Raw genomic sequence first — 19,297 nt, forward strand, 5'->3', positions numbered from 1 at the left:
GCGAGGAGTGTTTGTGTCGCCCCCACCCCGCGCCGAAGGAGGACGAAGCCGCAGCCTCGGGCGTCGTGGCCGCCGAGCAGAGAGAGGCTCTCCCCGCAGCAGCAGCAGCAGGAGGAAGAGGGACCGAGACTACGACGCGCGCTCTTCGCGTGTCGCGGATTCACGGTACGAGGCCACCCGCCCCGTCTCTTGGCCGCCTCGATGGCAGCTGAGCGGGCGGCGCGGTGAGGCGAGCGAGGAGGCGGACGTCTCCCGCGCGGCCCGGGGGGAGCCGAGAGCCCCCCCGGCTCCCCCGTCCACCCGCGTGAGCCACTTAGACACCGGGGGCCTTGAGACACCGGGGGCCTTGAGACACCGGGACCCTGGGACTCTCGGGCCTAAAGACCGGCGGGGGGGTGGGGGCCGGGCTGAGACACCGGGACTGGGGGGAGTGGGGGGTGACGTTGAGGGGTGACGTTGAGGGGTGATGGGGGTGACGTTGAGGGGTGATGGGGGTGACGTTGAGGGGTGACGTTATGGGGGTGATGTTGAGGGGTGACGTTGAGGGGTGATGGGGGTGACGTTATGGCGGTGACGTTGAGGGGTGACGTTGAGGGTGACGTTTAGGGGTGACGTTGAGGGGTGATGTTGAGGAGTGATGGGGGTGACGTTATGGGGGTGACGGGGGTATGCGCCCAACTTCGTGGCGCAGCGTCACTGAGTCTGCACGTCTTGTGCGGGAATCGCGCCAGGAGGCCTGGGGCCGGCGTTTTCCGGCATCGTTTTACACCAAGATCACTGCAGCGGTCTCGACTCTTCTGTGCCACATCCGCAGGATTGCGGCCTGTTATCAAACGAAGGCACCTGGCTCACCTGGCGGCCGCTGGACACGTGTCGGGGCCCTCCACAAACCTCCTGGGCGTCTGTGGAAAAAGAGCTTTAGAGCTCGTCGAATTCTTCCAGTATAAAGATTCTTAACTTGACACTTTCTGATGCGTGTCAGACAGACATATACGTTGTAACTGTGTTAAAGATAACGTGTTAGTTTTGCGAGCCTGATTCTATTTAAATGTTTTGTTCCATGCCTCGCCAATAATGTTGTCTTCCGTCAGTTTCCAACGCGGCTGGAGCGGAATGTCGTGATTTGGTTTTGAAGAGTTTTGGAGCAAGTGGCACTTCTTCCATCTCGCCTTCGGGTTCCGTAACAAAACGATGGAGCTGGCTCACAGTCTGTTGCTCAACGAGGAAGCCCTGGCACAAGTGACCGATGCCAAGAAGCCCATATTTGTTTTTGAATGGCTCAGGTTCCTCGACATTTATCTTGCCACCGCTAACAAGGTACGTATCGGGTAACATTCTCAAACGGGGTGTTATTATAGTGTTGTTGTTCAAGACCGGTGTGTAATTGAGTGTATGCGATAATTATATATATGGCTTTGAACGTTTGCAACATTAAAACATCGTGGGAGTTGCTAAGCGTTGAAATTGTATTTACACTCCAAATTATGCATTTGGAAATGTAATTTAATTTGCACCATCTCTGAACTTCCTGCAGTTTTTGAGCACATTTTTGTGTCGTCATCAGTATTTCTTTCCAGCCTGCACACATTTGCCTGTTGTGATGGTTTTTTTCGTTTACAGCAAGTATTTGATTTCAATCTGAGTTTGATTCCCTGCCATAGATAACGTCAGTGATGAGTGGTATCTAAATCTAGTCATGGGTCTGCGAGGCCAACTCCGATGTGAACGGGTACAAGTACTGTATAGGACATGCAGCTGTGGTGGTTCTGGCCACGCCACGCCTCTGCGCACTGTGACAGGTCTTAAATCGGTGCTTGCTGACAGCATTTGCTCGAATATTCGTTATGAGGCTATAAAGGCGAATCATTTGTCTTGTATAGTGTTTGTGCCTGTAGGTGTGTGTGGTAAGTGGTAGTGCAGCGGTTAGTGCGCCATGCTACGAACCCGGCGACCCGAGTTTGATTCCAGCTCACGGCCAACACGAGTGACGATTATCTGAATCTGTCCTGGGCCTCCCCTAGGTTGACTCAGCCTCAAATGAGTGGTGCGACGTGTAAACATCGTCACTGGGGAGACAATGTCGGCCGGGCATGGAGCAGGCCACCCACCCCTTCGTGTACCGTTCCAGTCTCAAAAGTGCTCGCTAACAGTACTTGCCCCAACCTTCTGTTAAGGCTTTACGGGGTGGGTCTTTGTATGTGGTCATTACAACTGTGCTGTGCTGGATGGTGTGTGCTTGGTGGCTTATGCTGAATGGTGTGTGGTAGATGGGTATTCGCGAGGGTGTGTACTGCAGGTGGTAGATGGATGATTCTATCTATGTTAATGTATCGATCTTAACTGTACGATGTTAAAATTCAGATTCAACAAGATCCATAATTCAGTTATCTGGTATTTGGCAGGTGAAATTCTTGAATAAAACATAAACCTGTTATTCTGTTCATCCCAACATTTAAGTTATATTTTTATGACCGACATATGTTCCATTTAGATTACAATTATATGTTACGTGCATATTGTGCAGTTTTTGCACATTTTAACCATTTACATTTGGATCGGAATAATGGTCACCAACAAATATATTCTTTTTAAACGCTGCAATGATATTGAACAATGTAAAAATAGAAACCCATGTATTAAGAACAATGAACATTTAAATCAATATTAATAAGTTAAGTCTGTGCAACATACCTCACTCAAAGAGTTGAACAAAACGAGTGATGCAATTATCATGAGAGAGAATGTCAATATTAGATTTGACAAAGATAAACTACTGACGAAATATTACATTTTAATATATATAAAAGAGCGATTGATTTTAGGACATAATGGAAGTTAATTTATGCCTGAATTGTGAGCATAATATATAAATCCATCAACCATGAAGGTTCTATCTTGCTTCATATTTTTTGGAGAAAGTACAACTGATACTGAGTTAAAGGAAATGTTCCATCACTTACTGAAAATTTTAATATTTTTGTATTCACAGATAGACACAAGGCAGAACCAGAACCGGCTGGTGGAGCAACTCACCAACTTGATGAGCGAGGCCCCTGGGCCACCAACTCGTAGACTCATCGCTAAATCTCTGTCCACCCTCTACAGCATTGGCGACACGTTTTCAGTCTTCCAGACCATTGATAAATGCAATGAAATTATACGCAGCAAAGATGACTCGCCCAGTTATCTGCCAACAAAACTGTAAGTCGTTGATTTGAAAAAAATATATATTGTTGCACTGTTTTGGTGTGCATTTTATAATCCTGTTAAATTAACCTCATGGTGGTACCCCGGGGTGCCATAGTACACCCCGGCTTTCGCATAATGTCCGTGATGCAGTCACTGTTAGTCTGTTGATGGTCGGCGATGCGGCAATCTTACTCATCTGGACGAGCTGTACACGATGCGCTATTCAAAGTTTAATTTTTCGATGACGTATTTTTTATGCTAATGTTTTGCGTTTTCACATCGAGGAGTAGCACTCATTTTGGATTGATTGGTACCCGAGTCGCGGAGTTAAGTACATCCCTTGAAAAAATAGTGTCTCAGAAAAAAATATTTAATTGTCTTGGCCATTTTGCATTATTTGGTACCCTGGGCTACAGCCATAATGATCAAATAATAAATACCTAAAATAATGAAGAATTATGTCTTCAGTTACGTTGAAATTTTAAACCTGGATAGATTTTTTGTGGACCAAACCATTCAGCTCCACCCCCAACCCACACCTCGGCACACATTTTACATATACAGCCTGTCACCACACACTCCCTTTACCACAGCTCTCACCACACACCCTGCCATTCCTTACCTCGCATATGTCACCATACACTCTTAGCCCCGGTGCCAAGCTCAATGCAAGTGTCAAGTCAATGAGGGATCACGGCAGATGTGATGCATCTCTAGCAGAATAACAATGAACTGGCCCAGGGTTCATAGTCAATTTCACTTTGATTACCTCAACTACAGAGCGTTATATGTTTCGTTACTGGTTAAAACCAGGAATGTATATTTTTTTGTTTAGTTTCAGAGTAACAACTTCAATTTAGTTTTGGTTGATGAAAAATATCGTATAACTCTTGTTTTCAGTTAATTTGACTTCCTGGTTTCTAGGCATCAATTGGGTAATTTTCTCGGTATGTTCCTGTTTTAAACATATTGGTACAGGTAACTTGGCTCCCTCTCTGCTGCTATTATTGTATATTGCCACAATTTACATTTGTTTATTATATGACATTGTGTTTGTTTTATATAAAGGGTTGGTTTCTGTTAGTTACCTCCCATTCCTAAGCATAATGAATATTGTTTCTGAGCAGTAGTTCGAAGCTCTCTTTGGGCTTTCCTGAATCTTGCAAGGTGACAGTAAGTGTAAAATGTAGGCACTGATATTGACCGGTCACCACAGGTCTCCCTTAAAGCAGAGGAATACTGGTAAAGTCACGTAGATAGGTTTAAAGAAAATAACAAAAAACAAAAACGATGACGTTTCGATCGCAACACAAGCAGTCGTCTTCAGGAAAAGGGGCCCTCTTCCCCCACCCCCTTTTTTACGAAAGCTTTAAGTCAAGATTTCAGAGGAATACTGTTCATCTTAGCTAGTTTAATGTTTACATGTTTGACTAATGCAATATCTGCCACGATTATTTTTACAATGTTGTCGTTTTATTATGAACGATGTGTTCCTTTTTAGATCTGCTGTTGCCTGCATTGGAGCCTTGTACGAGAAGCTGGGCCGCATGTTGGGGAGCTCTTTCCCAGACACGATTGGGAACCTCATCAAAGCTGTTAAGAGCGCAGAGGTGCAATATTAACAGTGACTTTAAATTGCACACGTCACAGATATCTTGTCAGCATTATCTATGCTTTAATGGCTATTGTTTGAATGCTATTGTTTTTGTATCACATGATTAATATGCTATTCATACCGTCACTGAAATTTGATAGGTATGTGAAGTGTCCAATTCATCTTGGTTCTTTCGGTAAAGTCACGTAGAAGGGAAGTAATAAAATAATACAAATAAAACATAATAAAATAATGTATTATTTTATTTAATTAATTGTTTTATTACTTCCCTTCTACGTGACTTTACCGAAAGAACCAAGAAGATGAATCCCTGCAGTCACGAAAGCTTTAAATCGAAATGTCCAATTCATGTTTTTTTTATTGTAGTCTCTAACTGTGGCTTGGTAGAGTAAGATAACACCGTGGTCATGGTTCCCCTCACAATGCTGCCACTGCTACACATCTCTTGCCCTGCATTTGTGTGCATAGCCAATCTGTTTAGAGGCATGCCACTCTTTGCTGGCAGGTTTCTCAGCTGCGCATGTTTTATAAATTAGAGACATACGATACCTCTTTAAAACCACTACCAAGCACATGCAAGGCTAAAACAAGACTCAGAATGCAGGTTCCAAGACCGATTCCTGAAGTCACGGCTTGTAATACAAATGTTATTTTACTTGTACTATATCGTGGAAGTACTGAATTGCAATTGTAATCGGATGTATTATATGCCACAGCCGTGTCAAACATTGAGTTTGTTTATCATTTCAATAGTAGACCCTTGGTTAACAGTGACATCGGTTAATGTTTTTCGGTTAACATTGCGCCCTCCCATAGGACCCCCATGGTTTCGACAAATCGTAAAAATATTGATTAACCATACGTTTATGTTATGCACGCAGGCGCCAATTTCGACCAATCAGAGCGCTCGTAATTGGGCTGAACCATGCCCTCAGCCAATCGGCGACGTCCATATATGAGCGTTTATACCTTGACTGTCTTTGTTTACATTACGTGTTCTGTTTTAGCAGTGGAAACAGCTCTCTCTTCGATTAACAGTTATTTCGGGTAAACAGTAGTTTTCGAGGGACGGATTAAAAAACGTTAACCGGAGGACTACTGTATACACACAATTTTTATTATATTGAGGCCATTTGGTGGCCCAGGTGACACAACTGCTTAATGTGGCAATCAGAATGGCAGAATTTTTGAGGAAAAAAGTGGTTTAAAGGGACATTATGAATTCCTTCTTTGCTCATTTAATTGAGGTGCGTGTCGTCAATGTTTTGTTGTATTATCAGTCGCAGGGTCGAAGTGAGATTATGATCAGCTTGCAGAAGATTCTGAGTGGTCTTGGTGGAGCAGCAGCTTCGTGTCACAGGGACATTTACAAGTCGGCTCGTGTTTGCTTGACTGATCGCTCAATGGCGGTTCGGTGTGCAGCTGCAAAGGTATGTACTCTATGTGAATGTGTAGCAGGTAACCGAGTCTTTATAAGCATTTATTTCCACGTGTTATGATTACCATTGTCAGCAAATAAACAACGCAGTTGTCAGCACTACCTTAAAGGAACAAAAATATAATCTGTGGCGTTTTTTGGCAATGGCCCTTCATAGCACATCAACAAGGGGTCATTGCCTGAAACTTCAACAATTATATATGTTTTTGTTTTCAGCAGTGTAGCTTACAAGTGTGAGATATTTTATTGCATATTGTGCCTGTGCACCACTGCCAACGCAGCATCGCCAAATAATGAATTGCATCTGCAGTGTCTCCTGGAGCTCCAAAATGAAGCGGTGTTTCTTTGGAGCAGTGAACTTGAGAACATGGCGACAATATGCTTCAAAGCGTTAGAAGGATCCAATTATGATGTCCGAGTAGCTGTGTCTACACTCCTTGGCACCGTCTTGGCCACGGCTGTTTTACCCAAGCATGCGGCAGGTAAGGAAGCTTTTTTTGCTTAATACTTACAACTGTAGGCGTTTCCATGTTTGCTACTTAAACACTTTAGGACCCTTTGTTAACCCACCGCTGGATTTTTGGAATTTTGTTTTCACGTCTTATTGACGATGGTGATGTTTAAAATCAGTCTCTATTATCACTAAATAAATACTGCAGAGAACAACACGTTGGAAAGCTTTATAACATCCATGCACATGATGTGTGTTCCTTGTTACTACATTCAACTTGTATCCATCTGAGTGAATTGTTTCATTTATTGATTCCAAATATGATCTATTTTGGGACTCCCAGAAGATATTGGCTGTTGATGGTTGGGTAAATTTTGCCGGGTAGAATTAATATTTCCAATAGCTCTGTTGGCAAAATATCTTAATCACAAATGGTTCGATGATAAGCTGATATATTATATTATAACAAGAACTAAAGACTAGCACAGGGCATCTCCAAGACTAGGTTGTACAGGTTCTCAAACAGTATAGGTTCAGGTCATCACTTAGTTGTTGCATAGATAAGACAGGAGCTGGCAGTCAGGAATCTAAGTAGGAAGTCAGCCAGAAAAGTTTTTCTACTAGAGTATGATATTTAGGGATTTTATTTGCAATTAGCCATCACAAAAATAGTTGGTTGCTTAAGTTGGTGTTTTGATTTGTCCTGAGATCCACGAAAAATACTTGGATCACTATCCATGTATCCACCACTGCTGGTTTATCAGAACAATGCAATAAACAAATGTTTTAAATATAAAATTATTTACATTTGAATGAATCGGGAGGAAGAATGAAAGGGGCTGTGAAGAAGTAGATGGAAGATTGAAGCAGAAGGAGGCACACAAACCAGAATGACACTTTTAATTGTGTCCACACAAAAAATGTTGCACAATAGTTTACTTAATCTTTGGGTCTTTCGGTAAAGTCACGTAGATAGGTTCAAAGAAAAATTACAAAAAACTGACGTTTCGATCGGAACGCAAGCAGTCGTCATCAGGCTGAGAAAAGAGAGGAAAGCTGCTGAGGCAGACTGTTTTAAAGGTTTGAAATTGGTGTAGCCCAAGGGTCATAAACGAAGTGGGCGGGGTTATTGATGTTAATGTAAGAAATGAGCATGTTAATGTTACATCGGAGGATGACCTCCATGACGAGCGCGCGGAGGTGGCTAAGCTGTGCGCGGAGGTGGCTAAGTTGTGTCTGCGGCAGTAGTTACATTGGGGAAACTAAGCGACATGTCTCGAACCGTGTTCGTGAACATGAGGCAGTTCTGAAACACGGTAGGACCAAACACCTCGGCCGTGGCTGATCATTGTTTTAATGCAGTGGGCTCACATGAAATTGATTTCTCCAAGACGAAGGTACTCTGCAAACCCACAGGCTATCAACAAAGATTCGTTCATGAAGCCATCCATATTTATAGACACAGACACAATTTCAACCGAGAAGATGGGTACAAACTGAGCAATCATTGGAAGGACGTTATTAACCAGTTTAAGTCATAACTGGCTGTGATGTTTCCATCTTGCCTACCGATGTTAGTTATTTGTGGCTCTGATTTTACATGAACAGGTAAAATTTCTCAGCCACCTCGTGCGCCGACGTGGCTGCGGCTCTGCGATCTTACATTACATGCTAACGTCTCTCACGTTAACATAGCCACCTCCGCGCGCTCGTCGTGGAGGTCGTCCTTCAATCTACTTACATTAACATAAATAGCCCTGCCTGCTTCGTTTGACCCTTGGGCTACACCCATTTCAAACCAGTCTGCCTCAACAGCTTTCCTCTTTTTTGCCTTATGACGACGGCTTGTGTTGCGATCGAAACGTCGTAGATTTTTGTTATTTTTGTTATTTTTCTTTGAACTGATCTACGTGACTTTACCAAAAGACCCAAAGAATATGAATTACTGCAGTCACAAAAGCTTTAAGTCAAGATTTAATAGTTTACTTGTAATGGTGATGCAGTGGCAAAGGATGCGATATTGCATGAGGATAATATGTATATTTGACCTGAAATTTTTTTTTCTCATTTGCAGTGATGAGGCAAAATGTACGCAAAGCAACCCTGGAGGAGGTGTTTGAACTCCTGGCCACAGGGTTTTTGCGTGGGGGCTCTGGCTTCCTGAGAAGTGGCGGAGAGATGCTCAAGGGTGGAGGCTCCATCCCTCGAGAAGTCCGAGTTGGTGTCACCCAGGTGTGCTACTGGATTACCGTGGTTAAATTTGATTTGTTACACAGATGAATCCGTTGAGCCACTTTGCCCGGCTATTTTACAAGGAGGAGATGCGTGGTGCGTGAGCACGGCGGCAACAAAAAGCGGTTTTAGTAAATGCCGGTTTTCATAGTTGGCCACCAACGCGCTCTGACGATACACAAACGAACACCGTTCTAGTGCTGGGACTTCAACTTGGACAATTGATGAATGATGTAACTCTTAAAACAGGGGCGGGGGGGGGCGCACTTCTGCGAGCCTTCAACATTTTTCGAGAGTGAATGACCATAGCCCTGGACATTTCTCAAGTATTTTATTGTGTCTCATCTGCCACTAATTTCCAGGCTGCCATTTGAAGTCGAATCTGAAATGTAATTAACGTACAAGTAAACCCTTGGTGTTCGTGGGGATACGTCCTTCGAGATCGGCGCAGATATTTAATCCACGAATATTAATACTTAAAGCTTCCGAGGAAAATAGTGTTAGGGGGCATAAACGTATCTAATTATGTTTTTAAACATATAAACTGTATATATATATTAATTTATACATGTGATTTTACTTACCTTTAATAATGATCATAACCATTTTTAAGTGCTAAAACTTATGAGGCTATTGGAGGGAGTTGGAGGATCTTGGTGGTTCTTTTAGGTATTTGGTGGATTTGTTTCGGGGACCTTTTGGATGAAGAGAGCCCAGTCGGTGATGCCGTCTCTGGATATCCAGGGAAGACAGATTTCAGTTGATGTACGGGTTTGAATAATGAGTTTAATGGGGTGCATCGAGGGCAAAATGGAGAGCAAAGTGGTGTAGCGGAACAGCACGTTTCAGGGTAGATGTGGTAAGCCAGGCAGTAGATGGTGTTACAGTAATCAAATATGGGCAGGATGGTGGCATTTATAATGAGCCAAGAATGTCTGTGTGTCCAGCGCGTGACATCACTCTATGTCGGCCAGCCCCCCTCATTAATAATCATGAACAGATGACGTACTCCACATGGACCCCCCCCCCCCTCATTAATAATCATTAACAGGTGACGTCCTCCACATGTAGCACCCCCCCCTCATTAATAATCATGAGCAGGTGACGTCACTCCACATCGAACAGTCCCCTTCATTAATAATCATGAAAAGATGACGTCTTTCAAATGGACCCCCCCCCCCGCCATTAATAATAATAATTAGTAGGTGACGTCACTCCACAACCCTCACTACAAAGGCAGAACCCTCACGTCACGTGATCTCCGTAACACTCTTGAGACAAAAAGGACGTCATGATAAACAAGGGATTATAACCTTTAAATGAAATAAGTCTGTCACCACGGTCTTACAAATTGCACACAAATTGATGCAATGAATATCACATCGCGGTCTGCTTTTTGCTTTAGATTAAGTTTCAGATTTACTGAAATACACCCGTCCCTGGACGGGCAAAAGGATAGTTAACTATATTCAAGCAGAGTTGAGTTAACATCACTAGCCCCGGCCACTTCTTTATGACCCTTGGGCTACACTCATTTCACGTCGTGATTTGTTTTATTTTATACCTACATGACTTTACCGAAAGAACCAAAGAGTATGGATTCCTGCAGTCACGAAAACTTCAAATAAAAATCAGACATGTGATATTGGAAATAAACCTATTTTTCAACGGTTTTATTTAACTTGTTTCTCATTTTAAATTCAACTAAATGACTTTTTTGCACATCATCCTTGGTAGTAATGGTACAATGATATTTCAATGTATTGCGTGATAAATGTACACTAAAGTGCTTGTGTAATGCTTGTGATGTAGACTTTACAATAACGTGGTTGATTTTACGTAATTGAGTAAAACAAAAAAAGTTAATTTTGTTTTCGCAGGCATACGTTGTGTTTGTCTCGACGATGGGAGGACCGTGGCTGGAAAGAAGCTTCCCCACATTTCTGATGCACATCCTGGGGCTCGTGGCCAATCCGAGGGCAACTCAGAACCATGTGGAGGCCGTCTACTCCCGCCGCTGTGTGTCCTTCATTCTGCGCTCCACTGTGGGGACCCTCCTCGGAGAAAAGGCTCAGGTGGCGGCAGCCAAGGATATCTGCCAGGCCATTACAAAGCAAATGAAAGCACTGGGTAGGTAGTTGTGGAGCATTCTGATACGCTTCTTAAAATCCCGTACAATGTTTTTCTTTTTATCATTTGCCTTGACTTCATTAAAACTTAACACATTTGTGCATAGCACTACATAAAAAGGAAATATATAATAGGTAACGTTTTTGGTATTGTCCCTTCTTTATAGCACACAGATAGCACAGACCAGAGATAGAGTAGATAATATTTGAGACTGCAATCTACACAATGGGGCTCTGATAAGAATAACAATTTAAAACAGTTTTAATTGGCATATGAATAGTTGCCTGTATTGATATATTGATATTCTTAGGTTTTTTCGGTAAAGTCACATATGTGACTTTACCGAAAAAACCTAAGAATATGAATCCTTGCAGTCACGAACGCTTCAAATCTAGAATTGATATATTGAGTAACACACTCACAAAATAAGAAATGTATTCACGCACAATTATTTGTATTCAAAGCAACATACAATTTTGCTTGCACATTGCATTATGGGTAACCTTGTTGAAGTGGTATATCTTTTTGAAGAGGCCTATTGTCTACTTCATTAGCATTTTAGTGATTTAATCTATCCTCAACAATCTGATCCTCAATCACTTGGAGTTATTTCTTAGTTGTCATCAGAATGGCTTCTGTCAAGCACGGTCTACAAGTATGTATGTATGTATGTTGAACTTCTTTCACGTCGTACATAACCAACCGTGCTCATTGGAGGTGTGGGAGAAGGACAACAAACTAAACACAAAATGCAGTTTTAAAGAAATGAGTTTTATATCTAGATTTAAAAGTACATAGCTTCAGTGGCATCCGAATATCAGAAGGGAGAGTGTTCCAGACGGCCACAGAAGCGCATCTGAAATGGCGCGATGCGGTCACCGTCTTTGTCCGATGGAATCGCTGAAAGCTAGCTCATGTGACTTGTGTTTGGAGTGCAAGCCTTCAACATTTTTCGAGAATAAATTACCATAATCCTGAATATTTCTAAAGCATTTGATCGTGTCTCATCTCCCACTAATTCCCAAGCTGCCATTTGAAGTCCACTTGAATCTGAAATGTAATTAACGTACAAGTGAAACAAAACACAGGCAGTACACTTTTTCCCAGTAACCCTTGGTATTCACGGGGATTTGTTTGTGGAGAACGGCACAAATTTTAAATCCGCGAATATTAATACAAGGAAAATAGTGTCAGGAGGCACTAACGTATTGAATTACTTTTAAAGATATAAACTGTACGTATATATTAATTAATACATATGATTTTACGTACTTGTATTATAATGATCATAAACATATTTCAAAGTGCTAATATCAACAAAGACATTAGTAAATCAATATTATATTAGAGTATGTAATTGCAAAAATTGTAACAAGGAAAGCACTTGCATTGTTAATCAGTGCGGCGGACAAAGACCGACTGATGGAGAGTGGTGGGGGGCAACGTTCGCGCTCTCGCCGCTCTCACGCGAGCACTACTACTTGTTGGCCGCGAATATTTAAAATACAACCACGAATTTCTAATCACAACGACTGCGCAATAAATTTGTCGTGGAATACGCAAAAGCGCGATTGTACAACCCGCGATTATTAAGGGTTTAACCGTATTCGACCTTTGACCTTTTTGTTTTTTTTTAAGATGCAGCGGCGAGTGACAGCAACACAGACAACAAGGCAGGCTCCGTGGACATGTGTGCCTCCCAGCACATGCTCGTGTGTGCACTGCAAGAGCTGGGCAGCCTCATTCTGGGCCTCAGTGCCACAGCTGCTCCCTTGGTGCAGGAGACACACACAGGTAATATGCATTTTTAAATGTGGGAAACTCGTGAAGAGACGTGGAGCTAAATATATTGTACGATATCTGTTGCTGTGTTTGTTATGTTTTATTTATGTTTGATTTTCGGAAATCTATTTAATACAATTGTAGTGGGTAATCAGGAGAGCGAGACTTACTGGAGGCAACACGTTTATTTATAACGTTAACAGACCCTAACACAAAGGGGTAACGGCCACTTCCACCCGATACACTACGGAGGTATCTCCTCCGGACTATCGTGCCCTCACACTGGTTAAGTTTCAATCCTACACTGGTTAAGCTTCAGCCCGACCCTAGCCAGGGGTTCGGGTCCGGTCCTCTGGCTCTTCTCAGGGCAAGTCTTCGGGTCTTCAGTGGGCAGCTCCAGGTCTTCAAATGCTCAACAGCCTCCGGACCCGTTCAGGGGTCCGGTTTTTATATCCGTTCCCGGTGTTCCCGCCCCTGGCCACGCCCACCTTCTAGATCCTTCGAGAAGGTCCTGGGCTGGCCGTACGACATCCCATAAGCCCCCTTGGGTTCAACCGGAGTACCATGGCCCGGCCTGCTCCGGGCACTCTTCTGCACCCTGTTGACTGGGGGCTGGCATTGCACTCGGGGAGCAGTGGCATCGCCCCGTAATGCCACTACACAATTATTGAGTATCAGTTATCGACAATTATTCAGTAACATATTTAACGTATCCTGCATTATTGACAACATTAAATTATCAAATCAAGAGGTATTAGACATGTTCAATTATCAAGCATGATTATGCTGCATTGCAATATGTTGTCGATAAACTACTGTTGGTGCCAATTTAATTGACAATATAAAACACGCAGCTATTTTACATGTTCAATTCTGGTTGGCGAGTGTGTATGTTGCCGATAATTGAGGATATATTCAATACTCTTTGTTTTTTTCGGTAAAGTCACGTAGGTAAAGATAAAATAAATAAAAAATGAAAACAAGTAAATGTAGTTGTTTTCATTTTTAATTAATTTTATTTTTACGTACGTACGTGACTTTACCGAAAAAACCAAAGAGTATGGATCCTTGCAGTCACGAAAACTTCAAATCTAGAATATATTCAATACGTTAGTTAAATATATTGTCGGAAATTAAATATAAAAAGAATAATCACATAGCAGATAATCCCATGCTTTAGCTATGTTTTATGGGCAAGTTTATGCAATTTCAGAGTTCCAGGTGAAATAATAGTGATTCATAGAATATTTATTCTTAAGCTCACAGTGCATGCAATAACTTTGCATGTTTAAGAGGCAATTTTTTTCAATTAATTTCACTCAACTTGAATCATGGTCCTGGATTTCCAGTTTTTATTATTACTCTACGTAAAGTAGAATAGTGAATGAGGCAACATTATTCAGCATATTACCATATTTGATCTCTACCATAAAAATGTTAAAGAAATATTTATGTATGTTGAATTTCTTTTGCACCATACGCAGCCAACCGTGCTAATCGGAGGTGCGATTATTGTACCTAAAATCCGTTTCTCTTGTTCTTTTGATGGCATATCTTGAAGAAATCTATATCTAATGAACCCTTGTCCAATTCCAGGTGTTGTGGATACAGTAATTTCTGTCCTGCTCCATCCAAGTATATCAGCACGCTTGTCAGCAGCCTGGTGTCTCCGCTCTGTGTCCATCGCATTACCATCTCAGCTGACTCCTCTGCTTGAGCGATGCACAGAATTTATGAACAGCTTAAAGAACTCTCCAGATGCTGTTACAGGATACAGCTTTTCCATTGCAGCCCTACTGGGCAGTGTGCAACATTGTCCTTTGGGAGTTCCTCACACAAAGGGAAAGGTAACACTTTTGTAATATTAATAATGTCATTCATTCTAAAAGTTTTAAGATTTTAAATATCTCCATATTCTCTGAAAATTGGTGAATACAGATGTTCTTGTCCAACAGTCCCATAATATTGTGGGGTTTTTTTTGGACAGTTTCATTAAGGACTGTTCAGAGTACGTTGGAAAACCTGTGCATATGAGGGGAATAACAGTGGTTCACACGAATGGTAGAGCAACCCACATGCAGTACTGTCAGCTCCTGGATACCTTGGGAGTTCTACAAAGCTACGTGAGCCAACCCTTGCTTCCAAAGCATGCGGCCAACTCACTTGGCTCTTACTGCTTGTCTACCTGAGCCAGACAGATAAAACATTTTGGTAACATTTGATAATTATCAATAATTATCACATTTTATAATCATAATTAGCAAGGCAGATAGGACATGTTTAAAATGTTTTTGGCTATGAGACCTTTACCAGTGGCAAAATATAGTAATAGGTTTTAACCCTTTCAACTGGTACAAAACTTGACACCTTTATACAAGGCATCATGTTTCATCATCAGAGTTGTTTCTTTTTGTTTGCATTTTGACTGCTTTTGTTGTGGTTATTGCAAACATGATGCCTTGTATAAAGGTGTCAGTTTTGTACCAGTTGAAAGGGTAAAACCTATTACTATGTTTTTGGCTGTGGAAAAGCTGTCTTATTGTGGTTGGTTTGTAGGTTTACAAGGTCTGATGAGATTGGGTGCATTTTAGGCTAATGTCAAATCAACAAACCTGCGAACTAGTAGAGTGAGCAAGCTTTACTTAGTTTTTCCACTCTTCATATTGCACATTTTCAGGTTTAAGAAATGACAATTTCTTACTGGCATGTTTGCATGTGTGCTATGGAAATAGGACACGATTTGTTCTACAGGGCATTGTTATATGCTAAACGGAGAGGTAAATCAATGAACAAGAAGAGTTAATTAGGGAACTAGACATCAATATTACAGATCCCATGTCCTTGTCTGTAACAGGATTTATAGATATAATGATCACACATCAGACAAGTATGTAAATTTTATATAGAAAACATTATTTTCATTTATAACTAGAGTCTTACAGATTCTGAATGTGATCACTTCTCAAGATTATGAGCAATATAAATATAAAAATGAAACATGTCTCGAAAACACTCAACAATGAAGTCCCAGTACAGGAGTCTTATTGAAGGCTTGCGACTAAGCAAACATTCCTGGATAAAGGGCATTCATGTTAGTGTGCATAGAGATGTAAGCATGTATTGTCTGTTCACAGATATATTTGTACATTTACGTCAGCTTTCAACGTTTAAGTCCTACCTCTGTGTTTTGCAGATGGTAATGAGCATAGCAGAGGATTTGCTTCGCACAGCAACGCAGAACAGCCGCTTGTCTCTGCAGAGAACCCAGGCAGGGTGGCTTCTCCTGGGCGCCCTCATGACATTGGGTAATCGATCAGCAGCACACATTTGCACATCACTATTGTACGTGTTACCTGGTAATTATTAAAACATCATTTTCTGTTCATTGTTTGGTGGGTGGAGGTTGGATGGAACATAGGAGTTGGGTTAGGATGAGGGTGGATAGGCCAAACTAAGGAGGGATGGTAAAGTGTGTGTTAGAGTCTTGTTCTTGGCTTCTGCAATAAAGCAAGGTCTGAACGCACGCCACGGCCCTTTCTACATTGATAATTTTTATTCAAATTGTTTGCAAATATGGAACAGCTGCCATTGATATAAAATCATATGAGTGGCTAAAGCAGTTATCCATTTCTCATTGGGAGGACCAGACTCCCGATGTACCTTGGTCTCCGCCCGACATGGGATTTGGCAGCCCTTCGTGTAGCCAATGCCGGCTGTGTTCGTTTTCCTCAGCAGAATGGCATAAAAATTGAGTGTGAATTTTGGCGATACGTTTTCCCCACTGGTATACACTCAACCAGTGCAATATTTTACCCAAACTCCAAATTGCATTTGTGGTTCCGTAATTTTCTTTGATGAACTAACCACTCCTTGCCGTCTAAGATTGTTCGCTGTCCCAATTACATTTTGTTAAATAACATGCATGTACTTTTGCAGGGCCGTCAGTTGTGAGGTATCACCTCCCGAAGATGCTGCTCTTGTGGCGCAATGTCTTTCCGAGATCTCCAAAAGAGATGGAGGCAGAGAAGACCAGAGGGGATTCCTTCACTTGGCAGGTCACCCTAGAAGGCCGTGCAGGAGCACTGTGTGGTACGAATCACATGGCCAGTCGTGTGCTATAGTGCGTTGTATTCTGTCTCATTTTACCGTTCAAAATTCGTTTAAACCTGTAGGGGGAATATTTACCATATTTACGTGGAAATATTTTCTAATTGCTCACATCGAACAAACGCAAATATCTTCACTTTGAGCTTTCGTGACTGCAGGAATTCATATTCTTTGGGTCTTTCGGTAAAGTCACGTAGATAGGTAAACTACGACTTTTCGATCACAACACAAGCAATCGTCATCAGGGTAAAAGATCTTATAGGTAAGTGGAAACCCTCCCCGTAGAGGCGGTTGAAACACAAATATGTTGTGTTTAGAGGCCGATAAAAAAATGTCACATGTCCTTCAGTGAATATATATATTTACCCTGTATATCTAGAAAACAACTCATTGCAGTATTTGTGATAATATGTAACCTAATTTTAACTAACTATATCAAAATATTAAGCCACGACACATTTGCCAACAAATGTGTATAAAATTAGACGAGTGGACAATATTTCTCAATACATTTGTCCCTCTCACGGAAAAGTATTTTTTACACAAACCAACAGCCCCATGGCCTGGAGTTAATGTCAGCAGTATTGATTCACTACAAGCAATCTCGAGACCGGTTTCAACATAGTGTCTCATTATTAGAGTCTGGCTTGCTCTAAGCATTGCTGGTGAACTGCTGAATGTTAAAAGCAAGGACCCTCTTTTAAGATATGCATCCTCGTGCATTGCAAAATTATGTTATGCATGACTTGAATTAATCATTAGCATCATGGAAAATTGTGTAAAATATACTTACATTTTGTATGTAGAGTTATAAATATATGAATGAGACATGTCCTGCTTATGTTATTTATATTCTTCACAAAGACACGAATGATTTTCTGAGTTATGTAAGTATTACATTGTTTTGTTTTGAACTCTGACCCATATCTTAAAGAGAACATCCTTGTTTATAACATCTAGCAATTAACTTTCATTAATTAATGCAAGCCCAAATGTATATTAAGTAATGGATCTTGTTTCGGGTGTCCTTTAGATTATTATTTTAATTCAATAATACGTCCGATGCGCCCTCCGGAAGAATGTTTTTTGTCAGTATTTATTCAAACGCTAGACTTGTTTTTATCTCTCAGCATGTTGAATCGTAATACCAGTTTTGCATATTCATGTTGGCTTGCCAGGAGAAGGCAGTACAGAAAAGTTTGGACGAATTTAATTTGTTCCTTCTCTGTGGGATAGCCTCACACGCTCAGGATTTGTCCCTGGTCCGGTTTCCTCGCACACACATATAAACACTCATTAATCAGCTGAAACATCTTCATATGAAGAGGACCACAGAGCTTGGTGCTGGCTCGGTGCCTTCCAGCTTGTCTGTTGTTCCTCAGCAATTTTGACTGCAATTTGCATGATCAACACTAAATTAAACTAAACTAAACATTATGATTAACATTCGACCATTTATTGTTGAAAGTTGTTGATGTTTACTCTCTCAGCCATGCGTAGCTTCGTTGCACATTGTGGGGAGCTGCTAACTGAAGATGTCATCAGGAGACTACTCAACCCGATAGAGTGTGCCATGCTCATGATGACGCAGTAAGTGACAGATAGATTTTGATTCGGTTAAAATGTGTCTTAGGACTGTTGCTGTAACATCTTAGAATGTCTTTTGCATGAGTGGTTATATCAGATTGGTATTTCTTAACGCCATGTTCCATATTTGACATTCAATTGCGGTTACAGCAAATATTTCACCCTCCTGGCAAACTCATGCCCACTTGCAGGCTGGTGCCAAGTCTCGTGGTCCACCGAGTTAAGCTTCCATTAGGGGGTCCCCTATGCTAAAATTATGCGCTTTGAAACATGTTTTTATGTTATGGATGCAAAATTTATTTTAATTCAACTATGATTATAATAGTTATTTTATAGCAATGACCAACATTGGTATGGGGTGTTTAAATATCAGCTTCATAATGAATATTGTGCCGACTCAAATTTAACAATGATTGTGTTTGTAGAATTTTAATGACAATGCATTTAGTTGATAAGATATTGACACTAACTTTATTTAAAGCTGTCCCTGAACATATATGTACCGGCAGCGTGGCTAAATTATCTTCCTGCTTTTTTTTCAGCATCCCATCTGTCATCAAGACACATGGTGCACACCTCAAGGCCAGTGCAGCCATGGTCAGGCTCAGGCTGTATGATATACTGGCTCTCCTCCCACCAAAAACATACGAAGGTAAATAGACTTGTTTACCGCAAAAGCTCTGGTATCTGGCACTTGACCATCCGAAATTCTCTCTTTGCCGGCATCTGTCATAGACGGCAATACAAATCTTCCCTCACAAATCTG

The 19,297-nt window shown here is 41.5% G+C and overlaps 1 protein-coding gene across 2 annotated transcripts in view; it reads left to right on the forward strand.

Moving 5' to 3' along the window:
• Nucleotides 1-19,297, forward strand: part of HEATR5B (HEAT repeat containing 5B) — a 47,328-nt gene continuing 28,031 nt past the window's right edge. The window contains exons 1-14 of one of the 2 annotated variants that reach the window (XM_078870617.1): nt 1-165; nt 1,092-1,317; nt 2,990-3,201; nt 4,691-4,799; nt 6,085-6,234; nt 6,553-6,724; nt 8,768-8,925; nt 10,806-11,055; nt 12,694-12,849; nt 14,434-14,684; nt 16,031-16,142; nt 16,774-16,926; nt 18,435-18,534; nt 19,074-19,183. In XM_078870617.1, coding sequence (XP_078726743.1) covers nt 1,192-1,317; nt 2,990-3,201; nt 4,691-4,799; nt 6,085-6,234; nt 6,553-6,724; nt 8,768-8,925; nt 10,806-11,055; nt 12,694-12,849; nt 14,434-14,684; nt 16,031-16,142; nt 16,774-16,926; nt 18,435-18,534; nt 19,074-19,183 — 2,059 coding nt within the window. In that variant the 5' untranslated portion in view covers nt 1-165; nt 1,092-1,191. The remainder of the gene's footprint in view (nt 166-1,091; nt 1,318-2,989; nt 3,202-4,690; nt 4,800-6,084; nt 6,235-6,552; nt 6,725-8,767; nt 8,926-10,805; nt 11,056-12,693; nt 12,850-14,433; nt 14,685-16,030; nt 16,143-16,773; nt 16,927-18,434; nt 18,535-19,073; nt 19,184-19,297) is intronic. The other variant, XM_078870618.1, reaches the window with a different exon arrangement.

Source organism: Lampetra fluviatilis, chromosome 30 (genome assembly GCF_964198595.1).
Source record: "Lampetra fluviatilis chromosome 30, kcLamFluv1.1, whole genome shotgun sequence".
NCBI lineage: Eukaryota > Metazoa > Chordata > Hyperoartia > Petromyzontiformes > Petromyzontidae > Lampetra > Lampetra fluviatilis.